Here is a 20,639-nt window from a genome sequence, read left to right on the forward strand (position 1 = left end):
TCCGCGCACTGCATACTACACTACGTGCACTACATACTGCAGAATCACTCTCTCAGCGCTCGACAAATAGTGCATTTATGATGTTTATTAAATACACGTTTCTTCCACTAGAAAAATGCTTAAATTAGCTTTTAATTCAAGATTTCCTTACATCAATAATAAAACTGTGTAGACTAGTTTTGACCAGAATATTAATATTTTCAATAGGCAAAGATGGTAAAAAACTGCATATGATTATGCTGGTTAATGTTGCACGGAAGTGTCCAGGAAAGAAATCACCATTCAAATCGTCGCCCAGTTAAAGCAGTTCATCTGGTCTGGTTTGATTAATGTGTACATACCGTTATGTTGAACAGTGGTGTAATGTATCTGTACTTTACTTGAGTTTTTATATTTCTGTCAGATTTCACTCCTTTACATTTCCTAATTAAAATGTATACTTTTACTCTGATTTATTTACTGTTGATGGCAAACATGCTTCTGTATTTTTTATAGATTTATATAATTTAATATAATCTATATCACACAAAGACTGCCCTTTTTTCTCCAGATATCAGCATGATAACGCAATAATCATTTTATAGAAGTTTAATAAAGTTGGCATTAAGTCACTTACATTTTAGACACAATGTCGCCTGTTTTTGCTCAATTTTGCCAACGAAAATAGTTCCAAACAAAGATCACGGCACTGTTTTGGGTCTCTGAGCAATGGATGGTGTTTACTTATTGAAGGAATCAGTGTTTTGAATGAGTCGGTTGAATAAATGATTCACTCATTAACACAGGGTGCGTTCCAAACTCGATATATCCCCCTAAGAAGGGCACTCAATCATTGCCGCCATACTGAAGGGTCGTGCTAAACCGAGGTGCTAAAAACTGGCCACTTCAAAGGGACCATTTTACCTTTTTTGATTTCATGAAAATTTAGTTTTTCTTTTGCTATTTGAGCAAATGAGCATGCAAAAATATATATTTGTGGTAGTCTCCCAACTACGACGACACATGCTGCTGAGAAACACGGAGTTAACCCGGAAAAGGCCTTTAAAAAACTTTAACTAACTGGAAAAAGGAACTGTGGCATGTTGGAAACTTCATGCATTCAGCTGCCATAGCTTTCCTTTTATAACGGAAAGGGAGGGGCTATCAGAAATCAGAATTAATTAATGCATAACCTCATAAAGTCCATACACTGGGACTAGACTAGTACACTAGTACTAGTAGTACAAGTGCATAATATTGTATACCATGTCATTTGGGATCTATTTTTTTAGTTTCAGTTTTTAGTTAGGCCACAACTAGTCTCATGTATATATATATATATATATATATATATATATATATATATATAGTATACATAGGCTTAAAATATGCTTGGACAAAATTTTACGATAATGCAAATCTGCAAACAGTGTCCAAGATGATCTTGACTTTCAATTTCTCTCATCTTGGCAATGCATGACTGACTGCTGCTCTCCAGTGGCAGCTCATAATCTAGCAGTCACAACACTTAAAGACATGCCAACCAACTTAGACAAAGCTTTAATTTATTAATATATTTTGTTTAGAAATACATTAATCCACATTCGTGCATAATCCACAGATGATGCAGCACACTGGAATGTCATAGTTTTAGAGTTATGAATTATGATGATGTGTAAAGACATCAAATGTAATGGCAGCAGTTAGAGCAGGCGTAGCTCAAATTAAACTCTGAATCACTGAGAACAACAAAAACCTTAAAAGCGATGTTTTACTGCATAGTATTGCTTTCAGACCGGTACATATCTAAATAACAAAGCTGGTCATCGTGAGAATATGTGAGCTGGGAATGTTGGCAGTGTTTTGTTAATAATTCATATTCATTACCAACAAACTTAGTTTTCATTTCACAATGATCAGTAATGTAAACATGAGCGTCTACAGTGAACTACTGTGCAGCTTTACAGAGCCTATAACCCAGTAACGAGGAAAAAGATCCTTAAGAAGGCTTAATATTTAAAATAAAATAAAATAAGAGTCTTCCAAAGTCCAGTTCTGTTGCACCACAGATCCAAACGACTCAGTCAGGAGAGAAGAGGTTAAATATGAACCCGTGCTATATTGGAATTGACCTGTGACAGTACCAGCTCTAATGAATAAGATGTACAGTGCAATTTACCAAAGAGACACCAAACCAGTGCTGTTTCAGAGAGAGTTATCATGATTAAAGAAAGACTCTGTGTCCAACATGGACGATTGCACACCAAACTGCATCATGAAAAGTGCTTATGTACAAGTAAGTAACATACAGTATTATCCATATGAATTATGAGTTACATTTGGCACTTTAACTGGTACGGTCACATTTACTGTTTACTGTTGTCCTTTCTATAGAAATCCATGCACACACAGATCCATGTCTCACAGATTTCTCAATGGATTCTATAGAAAGCTGCTTGTTTTGAAAGTGAGGTTCAGCTACTGTGACCATACCTTCGCCCTGTGAGATTTATTTGCAGTTTACCATCCTCATTACTATATGGCACGAAAGCAGCTGGTTAAAACAACTTACGGTGGTGCTCCCATAATACTTTTCATAAAAACATAAAGTAACCCTGTAACCGAACCAACTGAAGGACAGGTGTAATATGCATTAGTGTTAGATCGTGGAAACAGTTTTTATATCTTATTGACTGCTCCTGCGATGCGAGTGTTTGTTCGGAGCGTTGTCCGTCAGTAGTTGGCACAATCTTCACCTGCACCCAGATCTGCACAGGTCTCATTTAAAACACACTATACTGGGCGACCACACAGCCTCTCTGTTTATAACAGGGCTAAATGGCACTTTCTGGAGACTGGGAGAGGTCAGGGCTTGAGGTGTGTGTGTGTGTGTGTGACAGTCAGGATTAGAGATGAAGAGTTTCTAACACCGGTCTTAAATCACTGTGTGTCTGTCACAGCTCAGTCCTCGGCAGGTGCGAAGAGACCTGCTGCCCTGAACCTTTAGTCATAATGTCTTGTCAATAACTGACACCCCTGAAACAGACAAGAGAGCAGTTTAGTTTAGCTTTAGCTGATGAGAAGGGGCCAGCTGTTCAAAAAGCTTAACTGGATCAGGATGACCTGGATTTGAAAAAAAATCCCATGCTTTGCTTACTTTTCTGCTGGTTTTTCAAAGCAAAATTGGATTGGATCACAATGATCCAGATGCACACTTTTTCAGACGACCAAACCTGGATTACTAGTGCTCTACGGAAACCCTACAGGGACACGGCGATGGAAAAAATGATGAGATGAAAATGCATTCTTAAAAATGCATTCTTTCAGAAAAATTTTGCGTTCGCTCACAAATAACTATTTTTTACTGGTTCTTCTCGGATGATTGTGCCAATGTAGTTTACAAACAGTGATTCAAAAAAAATGAAACACTACTGAAAGGGTTAAGAGGTAGGCTAATGTCCATATTAATTGTAGTTCTGGAACAGTTTTAACGGGTTATTAAATTATTGTTCCTAAAATCCACCTTCTGCTGGGATCCCAATCTTATTAAAAAGTTTTGAACAACACAAGCTGACCAAGATTGGATTTTGTGATCTAATCCGATTTCAGAATTCTTTTTTTCGTTTGAACAACGCATTTTGAAGACTTGATCCAAGCCAAAATCCAATCAGATAAACTTTTGAACAGCTGGCCGTAGAATGTGGAGGTCGTGAGAGTGACGCAGACCTGCGTAGCTGCGTCCGTTGCTCATGTTGGTGGGGATGAGACTCCATTTATCGGCAGCAGGGTCGTAGTACTCCACAGAGGACAGGTTGCACGAGCCGTCGTCTCCTCCAATCACATACAGCAAACCATTTATGGCACACACTCCTAGAGACAAACACACTTAACTCAGGCCCACAGGCCTTTCCTGCTCTCTCTTTATAAACAATGATTTTAAAGCTCTTGAAACACGTCCAGTGTTTGACATTCATAGCAGGAACGCCTGAGAACTTTTTTTTATTTTTAGAGATATAAATTCGTTTTCTTTTGCCCATATAATGTACTCAGGTCACTTTTAAGCTGGAAGAGATTTATAAAAAAAAAAAAAAAAAAAAAAAAAACCACATCAAGATCTATATAATCATTTTAAAAAACATAAATAATGTGTTACATTTCGACCTGGATATCATCTGTAACTTTACGCATGGTGATACTTTTGTAAAATAAATTTAGCCTCTTTCCTATATCTCACACGCTTTTAGGACAGATTTTTTTATTTTTTTTTTATAAATATGAATATGCATGTGCACACACAAACACACTGTAAACAGACAAATGAACTACAGCCCAAAGTCATGTAGAGCAAAAGACCAAATGTGACCCTGGAGCACAAAAGCAGTCTTAAGTCTCTGGGGTATATTTGTAGCAATAGACAAAAATACATTGTATGGGTCAAAATTATAGATTTTCCTTTTATGCCAAAAATCATTAGGATATTAAGTAAAGATCATGTTCCATGAAGATATTTTGTAAATTTCCTACTGTAAATATATCAAAACTTAATTTTTGATTAGTAATATGCATTGCTAAGAATTCATTTGGACAACTTTAAAGGCGATTTTCTCAATATTTTGATTTTTTTGTACCCTCAGATTCCAGAATTTCAAATAGTTGTATCTCAGACAAATATTATCCTATCGTAACAAACCATACATCAATGGAAAGATTATGTATTCAGAGTTGAAATAAAAATTGACACTTATGACTGGTTTTGTGGTCCAGGGTCACAAATAGTCTAAATTAAAAAAAAAAAAAAAAAAAAAAAAAATTAGTCCATTCTGCTGCCACCTACTGATCAACCACTGCAGCATGAAACCATTTACATTCCATTACAAAAGTGAAAGTTTATGCATGTAAAATTAATATATTTATTTTGAAAAAATTCTAGAGTAATCTTTTTGGTATTATTTGGTCAGAAAATTAATATGTAGGTTTCATCATTTGGACTCTTTTTAAGCATTCATGAGATATAAGTAATGAATTTAATTAAATAATCCATTGATTTTATACTGCTACTTCCAAGATAATTTCATATAACAGTATATTCAATTTAAAATCCTCATGAATATTTATAAAAATGTTTTTTCCTTGCATCACACTTTTTCGCTGTGGTTCATTTGTAGTTTAAAAAAAAGACAAGATTAAAATGAACCTTTTTAATGTTTAACAGTTTTAAGCTTTGGGTCAAAACTGACCGAGAATAGTCTGCCGTTTTTTATGCATTATGAAATTAGATTATAGTGATATAAAATCTTCTCCGGTTACTCACCTGCGTTCCTTCGGCACATGTTCATGTCACACACCTGTCTCCAGGTATTAGTGGCAGGATCATAGACCTCCACACTCTTCCTCACCAGAGGACCGTCATGTCCACCTGCAGCATACAGCTGTCCACTGAGCACTCCGACACCTGCACAAACACACAATCCATGAAGACCTCAACTGGAAGAATCAACAGAAATGAGCCCAAAGTATATTCAAATCATGTCCAAAAAGGAACAAACCAGCTCCACTGCGTCTAGTGCTCATGTCCGTCACATAGCACCACTTATTACTGACCGGGTTATACTCCTCTACAGTACTCAAACACTGCCGGGACGCTCCGTCATAACCTCCGACAGCGTAAAGCTTTCCTGTACAGACATCAGACACGCTACGTGAATCATCACAGCTGCACAGTTTAAATATGTTACGACAAAAGCCACAAGGTAAAATGTTGTTACATCTTCTTTGCAAACTCATTAAATGCCACCTAATGCCACATTTCTGATTTCATTGACACGTCTGCACTTGAATCTCAATATAGTGAGCAGACTGATCAACACACATGAACTCAGAAAGCTCACCGTCCACCACGCCCACCCCAACACTGCTGCGCCTGGTGTTCATGGGAGCCACAAACATCCACTCATCAGCCTTGGGGCTGTACACCTCCACTGACGACAGACCTACAGAGACATTCATCAGCCATTCAAAACATGAGCCAAACAGGGCATCTGTAAACATGCAGCTAACAGAAAACATCATGCACTACACTACTGGTCAAAAGTTTGGGGCTGGTGCGATTTTTATTTTATTTCTATTTTTTTTTTTTGTTTTTGAAAGAAGTCTCGTTCACCAAGGGTGCATACAAATATGTGACCCCGGACCACAAAACCAGTCATAAGGGTCAATTTTGTTAAATTGAGATTTATACACCATCTCAAAGCTGAATAAATAAGCTTTCAATTGATGTATAATTAGTAATGAAAGCACAATATTTGGCCGAGATCTGAAATCTGAGGGTGCAAAAAATCAAAATATTGAGAAAATCGCCTTTAAAGTTGTCCAAATGAAGTTCTTAGAAATGCATATCACTAATCAAAAATTAGGTTTTGATAAATTTACGGTAGGAAATTTACAAAATATCTTCATGGAACATGATCTTTATTTAATATCCAAATGAATTTTGGCATAAAAGAAAAATCTATCATTTTGACCCATACAATGTTTTTTTGGCTATTGCTACAAATATACCCCAGAGACTTAAGACTGCTTTTGTGTTTCAGGGTCCAAGGTATACCTGTACTCCCATCAAAGCCCCCGACAGCGTACAGCAGGTCCCCCAGTACAGCTGCTCCTAAAGTGCTGCGGCGCTCTTGCATGCTGGGAACGGAGCTCCACTGATCCTTCAGCCCATCATACACATCCACCGTCCGCACGCGCAGCGAGCCGTTAAATCCCCCCACCGCATACACCTTACCGGCCATGTACACCACACCTACGACACGCACAGAGAGGGTCAGACCAAGAGAAACACACATCTACAGATGAGGGACAGAACAGAGAACAACCTGCTCGACAGCGTCTGGAGGGTAAGTCTGCCACCTGGTACCAGCGGTCCTCTTGAAAGTCATAGCACTCCACGCTGCGGATAGCTTTAGGAGCCTGACCCCCTACGACCATCATCACCTGTCAGATTCACAACAAAAATCAATCCTTCCCAGAGCCAATAGAGTCAATAAATTATCCAGGTCTTCAGTCTGTGACTAAGATGGTAGAAAAATACAGTCATAGTCTATAAGGTAGTCGGTTTATTAATGCCACATTACTCATTTTTGAAGTGGACGCTTCCATGTCAGGCTTGACACGTTGACTTCTGTGAGGAAACAGCTGATCGCTTTAATAGCCTGATAGTTAGTCTTGAATTATTTATTTATTTATTTATTTTAATCAGGGATAATGTACATTAAAAATGCATAAATGTGACCATGGCAACAAAACCAGTCATAAGTGTCAATTTTTCAAAATTGAGATTTATACGTCATCTAAAAGCTGAATAAATAATCTTTCCATTGATGTATGGTTTATTAAGAGGACAATATTTGGTCGAGATACAATTATTTGAAAATCTGGAATGTGAGGATGCAAAAAAAATCTAAATATTGAGAAAATCATCTTTAAAGTTGTTCAAATGAAGTTCTTAGCAATGCATATTTACTAATCAATAATTAAGTTTTGATATATTTACAGTAGGACATTTACAAAATATCTTCATGGAACATGATCTTTACTTAATATCCTAATGATTTTTGGCATAAAAGAAAAATCTATAATTTTGACCCATACAATGTATTTTTAGCTATTGCTACAAATATACCCCGGAGACTTAAGACTGGGTTTGTGCTCCAGGGTCACAAATATGTCAAATGCGCCAGATTTAAGCCCGTCTGCTATCTTTGTTTTAACTAGAGCGAAAATCAACCCTTAATTTTACACAGAAATCACGCAGTTGTAAATGTGAACCAGTGGATCGACAAGAAGCTAATGCATTATAAAAATACAAACAATTAATACACTAAGATATATGTTACTAGAGTAATATAGTTGTTTGATAATAATTGTCTAATTTAATATAATAATTGATGCTTTTAACTCAATCATTTTATTAAAAATTGTTTAAAGTTTATCATTTTATAAAACTTTTTGTTAATCTGAACTGTAAATTTTGCGTTTTACAGTCATTTTACGGTTTAATATGTTGCCATAGACATTGCGCTATTTGTGCAGATCTTAAAAAGGGTCTTTCAAAAGTCTTACATTTAATTTTAAAAATCCCCCCCACATTTTCATTCATGCATGATTACCAAGTTTTAGTTCTAATTACTTAAGTTCTATCAAAAAAATGCATGATTGTTAAAAATCAATCAATTAAAAGCTACTTTCAGATCATATCCCACATGAATGTATTTTGAATGAAGATAAGCTGATTTGGTGAAATCATATACATACATACATAAATGCATATATATATTAGACTGGTGAGTAAACGAAAAAAATTTACAGATTTTATTGCCAAGGTGTGCATAGAGGGTTGTATGCAGTATTTAACAGCACAAGCTCAAGCTTGCATGTGAGTTGGTAGTTTGAATCAGACGTACAGTAGTGAATCATTCAGAAAACTAGTGATACTAAAGAACTAGTAAATACACCCAAACGTGACTGGTACTGTAAGTTTGAAGCGATCATATTAATACCTTCGGCAAACTGATTGGTGTGCGTGGTCTGGTTCTGTCAGTCTTTATAAGGTGGCGCTGGTCTGCAGGTAAAAGGTGGTACTTCATCGCCTCGATGAGGAAGTCCTTACAAGTGTTGTTGTTTTTTATTAAGGGGTCCTCCTCTACAATCTGTACAAATACACATTTAAATGTTAAAAATAACGCTTGAATAAAACCACAAATGTGATCACAACAAACTCACTAGGGATGTAACAACATACATGATACTGATTTTACGATACAATTTTCTCTTTTTTTTTAACAAAATGATACTGAAGACAAATTATATATGAAAAGATGTCCTTTTATTATTTCTCAGACAAAATGCTGCACATTTTTTGTGAAACTGACTGCCAAATAACAAAACTGAAAAAATCCCAAATCAAATAAATAAATAATCCAAATAAAATAAATCTCTTTATGTAAACAAAGACTTTGTCTCTGCTCTGAAATTCGAAATTGAGATTTATACATCATCTGAAAGCTGAATAAATAATCTTTCCATTGATGTATGGTTTGTTAGGAGGACAATATTTGGTCGAGATACAACTATTTGAAAATCTGGAATCTGAGGGTGCAAAAATATCTAAATATTGAGAAAATCATCTTTAAAGTTGTTCAAATGAAGTTCTTAGCAATGCATATTACTAATCAAAAATTTACTTTTGATATATTCACAGTAGGAAATTTACAAAATATCTTTATGGAACATGATCTTTACTTAATATCCTAATGATTTTTGGCATAAAAGAAAAATCTATAATTTTGACCCATACAATATATTTTTGGCTATTGCTTCAAATATATCCCAGAGACTTAAGACTGCTTTTGTGCTCCAGGGACACATATCTTTATCAATTTTTCAACTGGCTTGGGGTGCATCGTTACATCCCTAGAACTTGTTATGAAACTGAGCCCAGACATACCTGAACCAGGTAATCTCTGGATAGCAGGGGCAGTCGAACATGTTCCATGAGCTTAGGCATGTGCTCCAGACGGGCCTCTTTATCGTGCTTTATCCAGGCGATCATGGCCTCAAACACCTGCGGGTGTAACATACAAGAACAAAGTATATAGTATGTTTCTCTGCATGAAGCGCAGCCACAGGAGAACAGGCCACCGTCCTCAGATGACACTAAAGCATCTGACAGATGACAGCTGCCATCAAGTGTATGTGTGAGCGCAGACTGGAGACACAAGTTACTCGTAAGCAGAGAGCAGCCAATGCAGTGTGACTGACAGATGGCTCGTCAACTTCAGCGTCAGCAGCATGTACATGTAAAAACCAACCATCCACTGTCTGCTGTCTACAAATCACAGAAGGCTGAGATAAAAACAGGCTCTGCGATGTGGTGCATGAGGGAGAAACCGAGAAGCACAACAGAAAAGACACAACTTGGTAGAGTTACCTTCTCTTCAGTGGACACGGTGAGTTTGTCACTGGAGATCAGACTGCACACCTGCTGTAAGGAGAGGGCCACGAACTCCTCACCCACCATCACGTCTGTAAAGTGCTGCTCTGCTTGAAACAAGTGAACTTGCTCAAAAAAAATGTATCTTGGCATAAAAACACATATTGGTGGGTTGCTTAATCGACTCGCTGTTTCCCATCCCACAAAGACTCAAGCAAGAAGAGAGCTCACCGGCGTAAGCGTGGGCCTGGCTGAGCAGTCCTGTGCAGGCGTGAAGGTCAGCGAACGCTCGGATGCCCAGGCAGTTGGTGGGATGAAGCTGCGTCTGCAGGAAGTCGCAGCAAACCTGTCGGACATCCATCAGCTGCAGCAGGCTGGCAGCTGGGAGCAACACCTGGACACAGCAGGAGTAACACAAAGAGATGAAAACACACACACTATACATGAAGTAACCAGGCAGGCAGCCTGCTAAGACCTCATTCATGATGACTAACCAGTATAGGTTGTGTAATGATGACTAGTTTTTTTATTATTATTATTAATACACCAAAAAAAGAACTATGCATTATCTGAAACAATATAATACATATACATACACTACCATTCAAAATGATATTTTAATGTTTTTGAAAGAAGTTTCTTATGCTCACCAAGAATGGTTTTCTATTTTAATATATTGTAATTGTATTTTTAATATTTTATATATTATTTGTAATATACAGTGGTTATAGAAAAGAATCACCCCCCTTTAAAATAATCACACTTTGTTGCTTTGCAACCTGAAATGATGACGGACACAGCTTTTGTTTTATCCGGCTGTATTTATATTGCAAAGTCTAGATGTGCAAACATATCCCAGCAGACTAAAGGCTGTAATTAAAGCAAAAGGTGGTTCAACAAAATATTGACACTAGAGGATGATCCTTTTTCCAACTCAGTGATTGTTTTTTTATTTTTTATTTTTTTTCTGACATGTTGGTGTTATAGCTTTCACTTGGATGTTATAAGTTGAGTAAATACAGCTGGATAAAACAAAAACTGTGTCTGTCTTCATTTTAGGCTGCAAAGCAACAAAGTGTGATTATTTTAAAGGGGGCTGATTCTTTTCTATACCCACTGTATAGGTCATGTATTCCTGGGTTTGACATGAACAAAGCTGTATTTTCAGCATCATTACTCCAGTCTTCAGTGTCACATGATCCTTCAGAAATCATTCTAAAATGCTGATTTGCTGATCAAGAAGATGATTTCTTACTATTATCAGTGTTGAAAACATTTGTGCTGCTTAACATTTCTGTGGAAATCATGAAATTAATTCTAGAATTCTTTGATTATAAGTTCAAAAGATGAGCATTTATTTGAAATAGAAATCTTTTGTAACATAAATTTCTGTACTGTCACTTTCGATCAATTTAATGCATTCTTGCTGAATAAAAATATAAATATCTTTAAAAAAAAAAATATTACAGATCTAAACTTTTTACAGTAGTGTACATACTAATTAGAGACACTACAGCCTATCATTTTTAATCTCTGTTATCATTAATGATTCAGCAAGTAAACTAAAATTAATTTTAAATATTATTATTGTTCATTTTAAATAAAAAAGTATTCTAATAGAGGCTGAATTATAAACAGATCATCGTAAAAGCCACTTCTACTGGTATACTAAATTAATATTAATTAAAACGGTGAATTAGGAAAATAAATGAATTTAACCCAGCATCAGCTACTTTAGCATATAAGTGAAAAACAAGACCGAATTAGAAAACAGCATCTGCACACTGTAACTCAAAGGCCACTTTCTTCCTAGAAAAGGAATGAAAATGGCCTACAGGGAAATATAACATAAGGTGAATCACTGCACTGACTGACATTGTTAAATTCCCCATGGATCAACTAAGCCATAAACCCCCACCAGAGCATCTGCCAATCCTATCCAGATGAAAACATCCAAACAAAAGCCCCACACACAAACGACAGAACGTACTGGGACAATAGAGCTCCAACGCAAGGGCAAAGAGCACATCACAGAGAGCTTCCTCTCCCGTTCTGCTCATTTCCTCTGCTCATAATGAGAGGAAATACCCTCCCTCTCGGCACTCATAACAGAGCACCAGATCTCCAGAGCCAGAGAGCGCAAGAGCTAGTCATCAGACAGGTCTGAAACAGTACATTACCTGAACATTATCCTCAGACACTTCGATCTCAGCGGTGTAAATATAATCCACCAGCTTCAAGAGCGTCTGTCCATCAACATCCCTGATCTCCACATGATGAGCCTTGCTTTCACTCATGTCACCTGGACTCATCAAGCACAACACAGAATCAGATCAGACACACAAACTCTTAATCAAAGCTTCAATAGGCTTAAAAAAAGGAAGAATGAATTTCCATTTTTTAATTTAGAAGTCATAATCGGAGATCTAATCTAAGTGTTGAAGAACATCAGTGTATGAAAAGCTTTAGGCTGTGATGTAGTACCTGTGAACATGGCGCAGAAGTAAGGACTGCAGGACGCTAAAACTACTCTGTGTGCCGGTACCTCCACTTCACCCGCCACCAGCAGAACGTCACAAAGCATCCTCCGACTGTGATTAGGAAGAAAATAAAAGAAAACTAAGGATCTAGATGAGGACTGCTTTTCCCAAAAGTATCGTATGCCCACAGAGATGGGAAATGTAGGCCAGAAATATCTTGTGGACATGCAGTCAAACACGACTGATAATTTACTTCAGGTCAAGTCAGATTTAGAAGGCAGCACTGCAGAAAATAATGATTTTAATGTTCATAATATCTTAATATCTCCATGCCTTACAGATGAATTAAGCAAACTGCATTAAATCAAGCAGCTGAGAAATGCTATATCCTCCTGAGAACCAGAAAAAAAAGGGTTTTGTGAATGTTTTTATGTCATTACATCGAGTGGAGCATAAGAAACAAATGCAGAAAAAAAAAAACATTTTTGAAAAAATATATTTTAATATATATAAAAATATATTCTATGTATTTTGTATTTTTGTAGAGGATGCCAGGACTTAAAAAATAAATAGACATGAAAAGTCATGTATAGGCAAAAAAGAAAGTTTATTTTTTTTCATTCACCAATCAGTTTTTTAGGTTTCAGGCTATTTTTAGCCAAACTTTGCACAAAGATGATCCTCAACTACGTTGTGAAAGATATAACAGAATCATTTGATATACTACTGTGCGTAAAACGTCCATAAATTGATATTCCCATTCTATACAATGTATCTACACATTGCATCTAATTTGCATATTAATGTGTTCTTGGGGCAAATCATAATGAAAAAGAAGGGTTAAAAACGGGAGTAATAACTTGCCAACATTTTCATTAGAATATTTCATAGGAATATTGATCTGTTATTTCTTTTCCTACTTGTTGGGTTTCCCCAACATGCAGAAGACATGTATGAAAAATATGACCTGTTTCATAACAAAAAGTCATATTCCGATTTGAAACCCCATAACATTTTTCTGAGACGTTTATTATTGACAAACAATTTGAAAATTAGCCAGATTTACATGACAATTACAGAACGTTATCATATTTCCCTAAGAGTACTAAATTTGATCATTCTGTCGATATAAATCATATTTAAAGACCAAGGAGATGCGTTTATGATCAAACCTCCAAACATTTGATATCTTTAAAAAAAAAAAAAAAAAAAAAAAAGCCCTGAATGTGCTCTGAACTTCCAGTGCATCCAGACTTAAAACTGTGTGAAACTCACTAAAATATAATATCCCCTACAGAGGACAAAAGTCCATGCCTGGGTCCCGTACATATCTCCCTATATGAGTAACATTATACTGTATGCATGCAGATAAAGTTGGGTATACTTACATATCCAACTTTATATAAAGAATATATATATATATATAAATTTTGCAATATATATATATATATATATATATATATATAAATATATATATATATATATATATATATTTTAATGGCAACTTGTCAAATTTTTGTACCTTTTTTTATATATTATTCTAAGAAAATCCATTCCATATCAGTTGACCTGGAAATGTTAGGTGGGACATGTCCCCATCAGTGTCTACCTGAATAAGGTGCATCATTTTACCAACCTTCTCAAGTCATTCATGAGCCGAAAGGCTTTCCTCATGTGTGTGTGACTGAAGGAGTGCAGCCCTGGGTCTTTGGCATCTTCCTGAGAATCCAAACTGGGCAGAGGACAAGGGACTCCAAACCTAATGAATGAATCAGAGATCTTTGCAACTAACATGTTTAATAACAAACACTTTTACTGACATGTTTAATGTTCTACCACAATAAATCTGCTTCTCAACGCAAACTAACTTCTAGTTTAGTTAGTTTCCTATGACAGCTCTCCTACAGTTGTGATGATGCTGTACTCAGTTTATGGAGCATAACATCAGTGCATCTTGATTTTCGAGACGATTAGCACGAGATTGTTTTGGATGTATCGTGAACTTACTGGCTTACTAGCACAGCAATTTTTTCACACGTTTACGAAGGTGTTTACTCTCATTTTTATATAAGACACTTAAATGTGAAGTACGATGTTAAAACACAGAAATTAAGCGAATGCACAACACACCGCTAGCAATTTAGCCGCTAACGTTACTAATAAAAGCAATTCACAACGCGTTCTCTAGTTCGTTTTAGGGCTCAAACGACAGCATTATCCATTACTAGTCACGTCGGTTTGCTTGTTACACGCAAGACATAGTTAACAGCATCTTTCTGCTCCCTTACAGCACGTACTTACCCTTCACAGTCCATGTTTGAGCAGTATCGCGCTAGGCAGCTGGCTAAAGTTAGCTTGCTACATCACTTTCAGCAGGTTTTGTGAGTCTCAGGTATTCCGTTTATTGACGCTCGAGTTCGTTTAAAGCCTCAAGTCGAACGCTGAACGTTTTCATCGGGGTGTTTCGTGCTCTCGTGAGATGGACGGGTTTGTTGACCCGACTGGTTAGCAGCTCGCGGCTATCGCTGGGCTCAGCGACTTTTACACCCGAGAACGTCGTAACGGTCCTCCATCATCATCATCGCGTCGCCTAGCAACAGTGACACAATCGTTCCATTATCTCCAAGGTGACTCTTCAGAGCGCAGCTACATCACTCTCATGATTCTGTGGCACTTATCAGCTTTATTAAAGTGAATCATTCATACTGTAATAATAGGTTTAAAGCTTGGTAAATGTTGCTCATTTCTAGCTTATCTGTATTAATCACTTGATGCATTCAAACATTGATAGCAGACTCAAAAGTTATCCAGTTTTTTTTTTTATTGTTGAATTCATCAGACATCAAATGCCAGGATTATTCTTATTCATGTGCACAGATTCATATCACTTTTTTTCGCCATTATGCATTTAATTCAACTCCAGTCACAGGAACCAAATGCAGCCGCCTTCCAAGTACCATTATCATCATCTTGGCACGAGTCTGTAAAAACAGAGAAGACACATTTTCCAGAGACGAGAGTGTGAAAGACGTATCCTCCTGAGACCAAGGCAAAGACTTTCGTCTTCTGTAGAGGACATTATATTTTAGTGAATTTCACAGTCTTGATGTCCTGTTCAGAGCACATTCAGGGCTTTGAGATATCAAATGTTTGGAGGTTTGATTATAAACGGCTCCCTCTCATCAGTCTTTAAATTTGACTGATATGATAATTACAAAATATGGTCATATTTCCCTAAGAGTGCTACATTTGATAATATACTGATATTATCAAATGTAGCACTCTTAGGGAAATATGACTATTTTGTATTTATATCTGGCTAATTTTCAAATTGTCAAACATCTCAGACAAATGTTATGGGGTTTCAAATCCAAATTTGACTTTGTTACGAAACATGTAGAGGACACCAGGACAAACAATGTTAATCAGGCATTTTGGGGAGACACAAGAAATTATAAATCAACATTCCCTATGAAACATGATATTATTATAAAAATGTTGCCAAGTTATTACTCCTGTTATAAAACTTCTTTTTCATTACGATTCGCTCCAAGAACACATTAATATGCAAATTAGATGCAATGTATAGATACATTGAATAAAATGGGAATTTCAATTTATGGGCATTTTATGCACATATTGCATGAAGTAAATTAGTATATCAAATCATTCTGTTATATCTTTCATAACCGTTGAGAATCATCTTTGTAAAAAATTTGGTTAAAATTGGCCTGAAACCTAAAAAACTGGTGAATGAAAAAAAAACATTGTATTTGCCTATACATGCATTATACATATACATTTCAAAAATGTTTTTTCTATATTTTTCTTATGCTCCAACCAATGTAATGGTTAAACTTTCAAAATGTTTCCAAGCAGAACCATATTTATTGCAATGTACGCTCTCACAAGTTGATCTCAACCCCACAAAAATGTAATGGTAAACTCAAAAGAATTATGTAATCTACATACATTTTGATTTTAAATCACTGACATGCGAGACATTCATTATCAGGATTTAACTTCTTGAATCTTACCATGGGCATCGTGCCTCTCAGAGGTCCACACACATGCATTCATATGCAAACTCTGCTACAATAGAAAAACAGACAAAAGGAAACTTGGTAAATTGGCGTGACTGACTGTAGAACAGATTCTCAAAAGAAAAAACCTGCTTACCAAACTCACTGGAGTTCTTCCTTCATCTTTCAGAGCAACTGGATTCACAGCCGCAGCAGAGCTTCATCAAGCGGCCGCGCTTAGAAGTGCGGTTTTATTTAAATCCTTCCATTGCATTCTCTCTGTGAAAAATATAAGACAGATGCAGATGTATTTAAGCGTCGAGTCAACAAGCGGTGTCCTGAAACATGTCTATCTACACAACCCCTTCAGATTTACACACTGTGCCTTTAAGAAGGGTCTATGTAGGAGGCGTGCTTTGAAAATGACAGCAGCACATCTCACTTTTGGAAAGGCCAATGCCAAGAGGTTCTACAGTTGCATCATCACTAGTCTCACTGAATTATCAACAAAATCCAGTGCCAGAAATGTAGGACAAAGCACGAGCAAAACACCGAGATGAGGAGGGGAGGGGGATTGATAAGATGTAAAGGAAATAGCTGAAAGCACAAACCTTGCTTAATTAATGCTGATCTCCTTTGCATTTGATGTCATTAATATCTGGAACTAATGCGTCAAGTATACAGGAACTATAAGCTCCGTTCATCCGGTTTGACCTTAAACTGGAAATCGGCTAAAATATTGGATTAAGACATAACTACATAGACCACAATCACCACATTCAACTACAGAGCATGTACTAATTTCCACTTTTCCTCTGTGTTACATGGTCGCCGCCAGTTAACGCTATTCACAGCTAGTATTTAGGAAATAAAGTTGCATGCACGCTTTACGTTAACGACTCACAAATACCTGATTTCGTTCCAGGTGGATCCAAAGTATGTTAAAGACACACCTGATGTAATGTCTGGTGTATAAAGCATTGCTACAAACCTGGAAACCTGGTGCGATTATCCTATGGATTTTCAGCTGGGTTTCTACATCTCTGGAGTAGCCCTGGAGAATCCAATGACGTAGTACTGGACACAGCTAAGGTATTGATCCGTCTTATTTGATCGCTAAAAGTATTGGAACAAAGCTCTAAACATATTTTAAGAATAAAGACAACATATGGTTGGGAAAATATTAACATCCCCACATGTCTGATGCAAAGAAATATCATTAATATGCATCACAAGAGCCAATGCCTGATAACGGCAAAGAGTGGCCTCCAGTTTTAGTCTTACCTAGTTGGAAAGACAAAATCGCTACATGGGCCTCATATACGTCAAAACCACCCAATAAATCTCAGCTTGTCATAAACCATAATGGCTACTGAGTAATGACTTTTATTAACAGAAATACATACAGTTCAGTTGTATCTGAAATAAACAATATTCCATAGATTATTCTGTTGAAGCAGTAATACAATGAGACAAGAGCATTTAAGTCCTTTACTAAATGATAAACGGTAGAAAAAAAAAAAACTCAAATCGGTCTTCAGAGTCCCGACCAAAAGGTTCACTGTAACACCAATGACAAATATTTTCATAATGTCCTTGAACTATTTAACAAATCACACTAATTGGGAGGGGACACACGTTAATCACTATATTACCGGATGTTGAGGGTTGTTTTATAGTGAGCCTGAACAATCGAAGCTGAAACTAGTCCTTTTAACTTGCTGAGACGCCAAAGAAATTTCTGTTTATTCCAACACTTTTCTAATGTTAAGACGAACAATTTCTAGTTGCCATCGAGCCTAATTAAATAAAAGTTCAGTCTTTCATTGGCTGACAGCAGACTCTGCAGAAAGTGCTTTAATTGAGTGCAACAGTGCCCGTCCACTTCTTCAGCCCCCTCAGTTTCCTGGAGTATTTTTCTCCGTTCAGTTTTTAAAAGCGTTTGTTATAGAGTTGAGATTCACTCAAACCAATCAGCTACGAGCCGAATCATTACAATCTTTGATTTGAAGCAAATGGTGAAAAGAATACACAAAACAGGTCCATGACGGAAAATACTGCAATCCCACGAAGCACTGCGAACTATTGATTTAAAGATGTTGAGTGTGTATACAGAAACATTTTACGTTCATTGCAAAATATGCAAATATTATTATTTTTTTTTTTTGAAGAACCATGGTTCATTTCCACATATTTGCAAAACGAGTTAAAAAAAAAAAAAAAAAAAAAACACCATTTAACCTCATAGCTAAAAGTGAGTCCGTCTTGCCTTATGAAGAAAATAAATGGTATTTTTACTTAAGGTACTGCGCACTCAATACATCACGTGATATGCAAATAATGCTTGCTGCCAGCCAATGGATTTTTGAACCTCTACAAGGTTTCACTGCGATTGGCTCTCAATCCAAATCAGATTTTAATATTAGTGCTCAAACGATTAATCGCATCCAAAATAAAAAGGTTTGTTTACATAATGTGTACTGTGCATATTTATTATGTATATATAAATAGACACACACATGTATACATTTAAGAATTGTTATTTTTGTTTATATATAAAATATTTATATATAATATCAATTATATATTAATATAAACATTTATATATTTGTACAATTTATACATGTATGTTTGTGTATTTCTCTATACATAAATCTACACAGTACATGTACATTATGTAAACAAAACCTTTTTTTAATGTTTTGGTCGCGATTAATCGTTTGACAGCACTATTAAATGTTTTGAAAAAATAACAGACACAATAAAGATACAATGCATACACTAAAAGGAGAAAAACACATGCCTACTCTAATTAACAAGCAAAAATACTAATCTTAACTTAATCCCAAAGCACAACAAAAAACGTGAGTAACAGTTTCGCCAACAGGTAGATAATAAGTAGAGATCCAGAGTAGTAGTCCTATGTCTTGTTGAAAAGAACAAAATATTCTTCCTATTACTTCAGGGAAAAGAGCACAAGGATGTGTAGTAGTAGCTGTGAGAGAGATGCTGAGTAAAGTCGGACAGGTGAGCCCTACCTGTGATTTGCTAGGCTGGATAAAGTTGTGTTTCAGTCAATGCCACGTTACGTTAAAGTGGCTGAATCTGGCTATTAGCTGAAGATAATGTGATGTGGGCTGGGGACGGAGCTGCTCTTAAAGTGAGACCTAATGAACACTCCTAATACGAGCCTCCGTAACCCCCCCTGCCGTAACCACCACCACCACCTCCTCGGGAGTAAGGAGCGCTGCTTCTGCCCGAGTAATTACCTTTCATTGGGCCATAGCCAGAGGACTGCTGGCCATAGCCGCTGCCAAAGTCACTGTAGCCGTTACCACCGCCGTAGCCCTCCATTTGGTCCCCGTAGCCTCCCCCATACCCGCCAGCGTACCCGCCTCCGTAGCCTCCGCCGTAGCCGTCATTGCTCCCATAGCCGCCGCCGCCATAGTTTCCGTATCCTCCGCCGCGCCCGCCGTAGCCGTTCTGCGGTCTCCCCATCCCCCTTCCGCGACCACCACGACCACCGCGACTCCCCGCGGCCTGCATCTCCTGCTTGGTCAGGGCTTTCTTCACCTCTACTTTATGCCCGTTAATAACGTGGTACTTGAGCACCACGGCTTTATCGGCCGAGTCGTTGTCCTCGAAATACACGAAGCCGAAGCCCCGCTTCTTGCCGGTCTCTTTGTCCGTGATAACCTCCGCCTTCTCCACAGCGCCGAACTGCGAGAAGCAGTCGCGGAGGTGATCCTCCTCGATGTCGTCTTTAAGCCCGCCGATGAATATCTTCTTCACCTTCGCGAGGGCCTCCGGCCTCCCTGCGTCTTCGCGGGCCACGGCCCGCTTCAGCTCGACGTTGTTACCGTCCAGAACGTGCGGCCGGGCCGCCATGGCCGAGTCCGCCTCCTCGGGGCTCGAGTACGTCACGAAACCGAAGCAGCGCGAGCGCTTCAGCTGCTGGTTCTGCACGACCACGCAGTCCGTGAGAGTCCCGTATTGCTCGAAATGATTTCGCAGACCGTCATCAGTGGTCTGGACGTTAAGTCCACCGACAAACAGCTTGCAAAGTTGATTTTCCATTTGAGCCGTCGTCGTCTTCGTAACCGAATCTCCGCTGAGTTGATGTAAAATGGCGGGGAAATATAAATGGCGGCGGTGCGGACGGATGAT

At 37.4% G+C, this 20,639-nt stretch overlaps 2 protein-coding genes across 7 annotated transcripts; both read right to left on the bottom strand.

The window, feature by feature from the left end:
- Positions 1 to 1,522: 1,522 nt before the first annotated feature.
- On the bottom strand, positions 1,523 to 17,701 carry LOC109101437 (kelch-like protein 3). Of its 6 annotated transcripts, none has more exons than XM_042770393.1 (18): positions 17,084 to 17,701; positions 16,630 to 16,751; positions 16,488 to 16,539; positions 14,752 to 15,431; positions 14,087 to 14,209; positions 12,455 to 12,561; positions 12,151 to 12,272; positions 10,202 to 10,364; positions 9,968 to 10,077; positions 9,485 to 9,601; positions 8,538 to 8,687; positions 6,855 to 6,972; positions 6,584 to 6,781; positions 5,868 to 5,969; positions 5,526 to 5,654; positions 5,291 to 5,431; positions 3,706 to 3,849; positions 1,523 to 3,015 (listed from the first exon to the last, which is right to left on the bottom strand). In XM_042770393.1, the coding sequence occupies exons 4-18, from the start codon at positions 14,763 to 14,765 to the stop codon at positions 2,987 to 2,989; spliced, it is 1,767 nt and encodes a 588-aa protein (XP_042626327.1). In that variant the 5' UTR covers positions 14,766 to 15,431; positions 16,488 to 16,539; positions 16,630 to 16,751; positions 17,084 to 17,701; the 3' UTR covers positions 1,523 to 2,986. The 6 variants fall into 6 exon arrangements, with proteins under 6 accessions (XP_042626327.1, XP_042626330.1, XP_042626325.1 ...); XM_042770396.1 differs by having other exon boundaries at positions 16,488 to 16,542; XM_042770391.1 differs by having other exon boundaries at positions 16,630 to 17,701.
- A 141-nt stretch (positions 17,702 to 17,842) lies between these two features.
- hnrnpa0a (heterogeneous nuclear ribonucleoprotein A0a) lies at positions 17,843 to 20,631 on the bottom strand. The gene has a single exon (XM_042770398.1). It carries the CDS (start codon positions 20,547 to 20,549, stop codon positions 19,653 to 19,655), a length of 897 nt encoding a protein of 298 aa, XP_042626332.1. The 5' UTR covers positions 20,550 to 20,631; the 3' UTR covers positions 17,843 to 19,652.
- Positions 20,632 to 20,639: the final 8 nt, after the last annotated feature.

The sequence above is a fragment of the Cyprinus carpio genome, chromosome A14, assembly GCF_018340385.1.
Source record: "Cyprinus carpio isolate SPL01 chromosome A14, ASM1834038v1, whole genome shotgun sequence".
Lineage (NCBI taxonomy): Eukaryota > Metazoa > Chordata > Actinopteri > Cypriniformes > Cyprinidae > Cyprinus > Cyprinus carpio.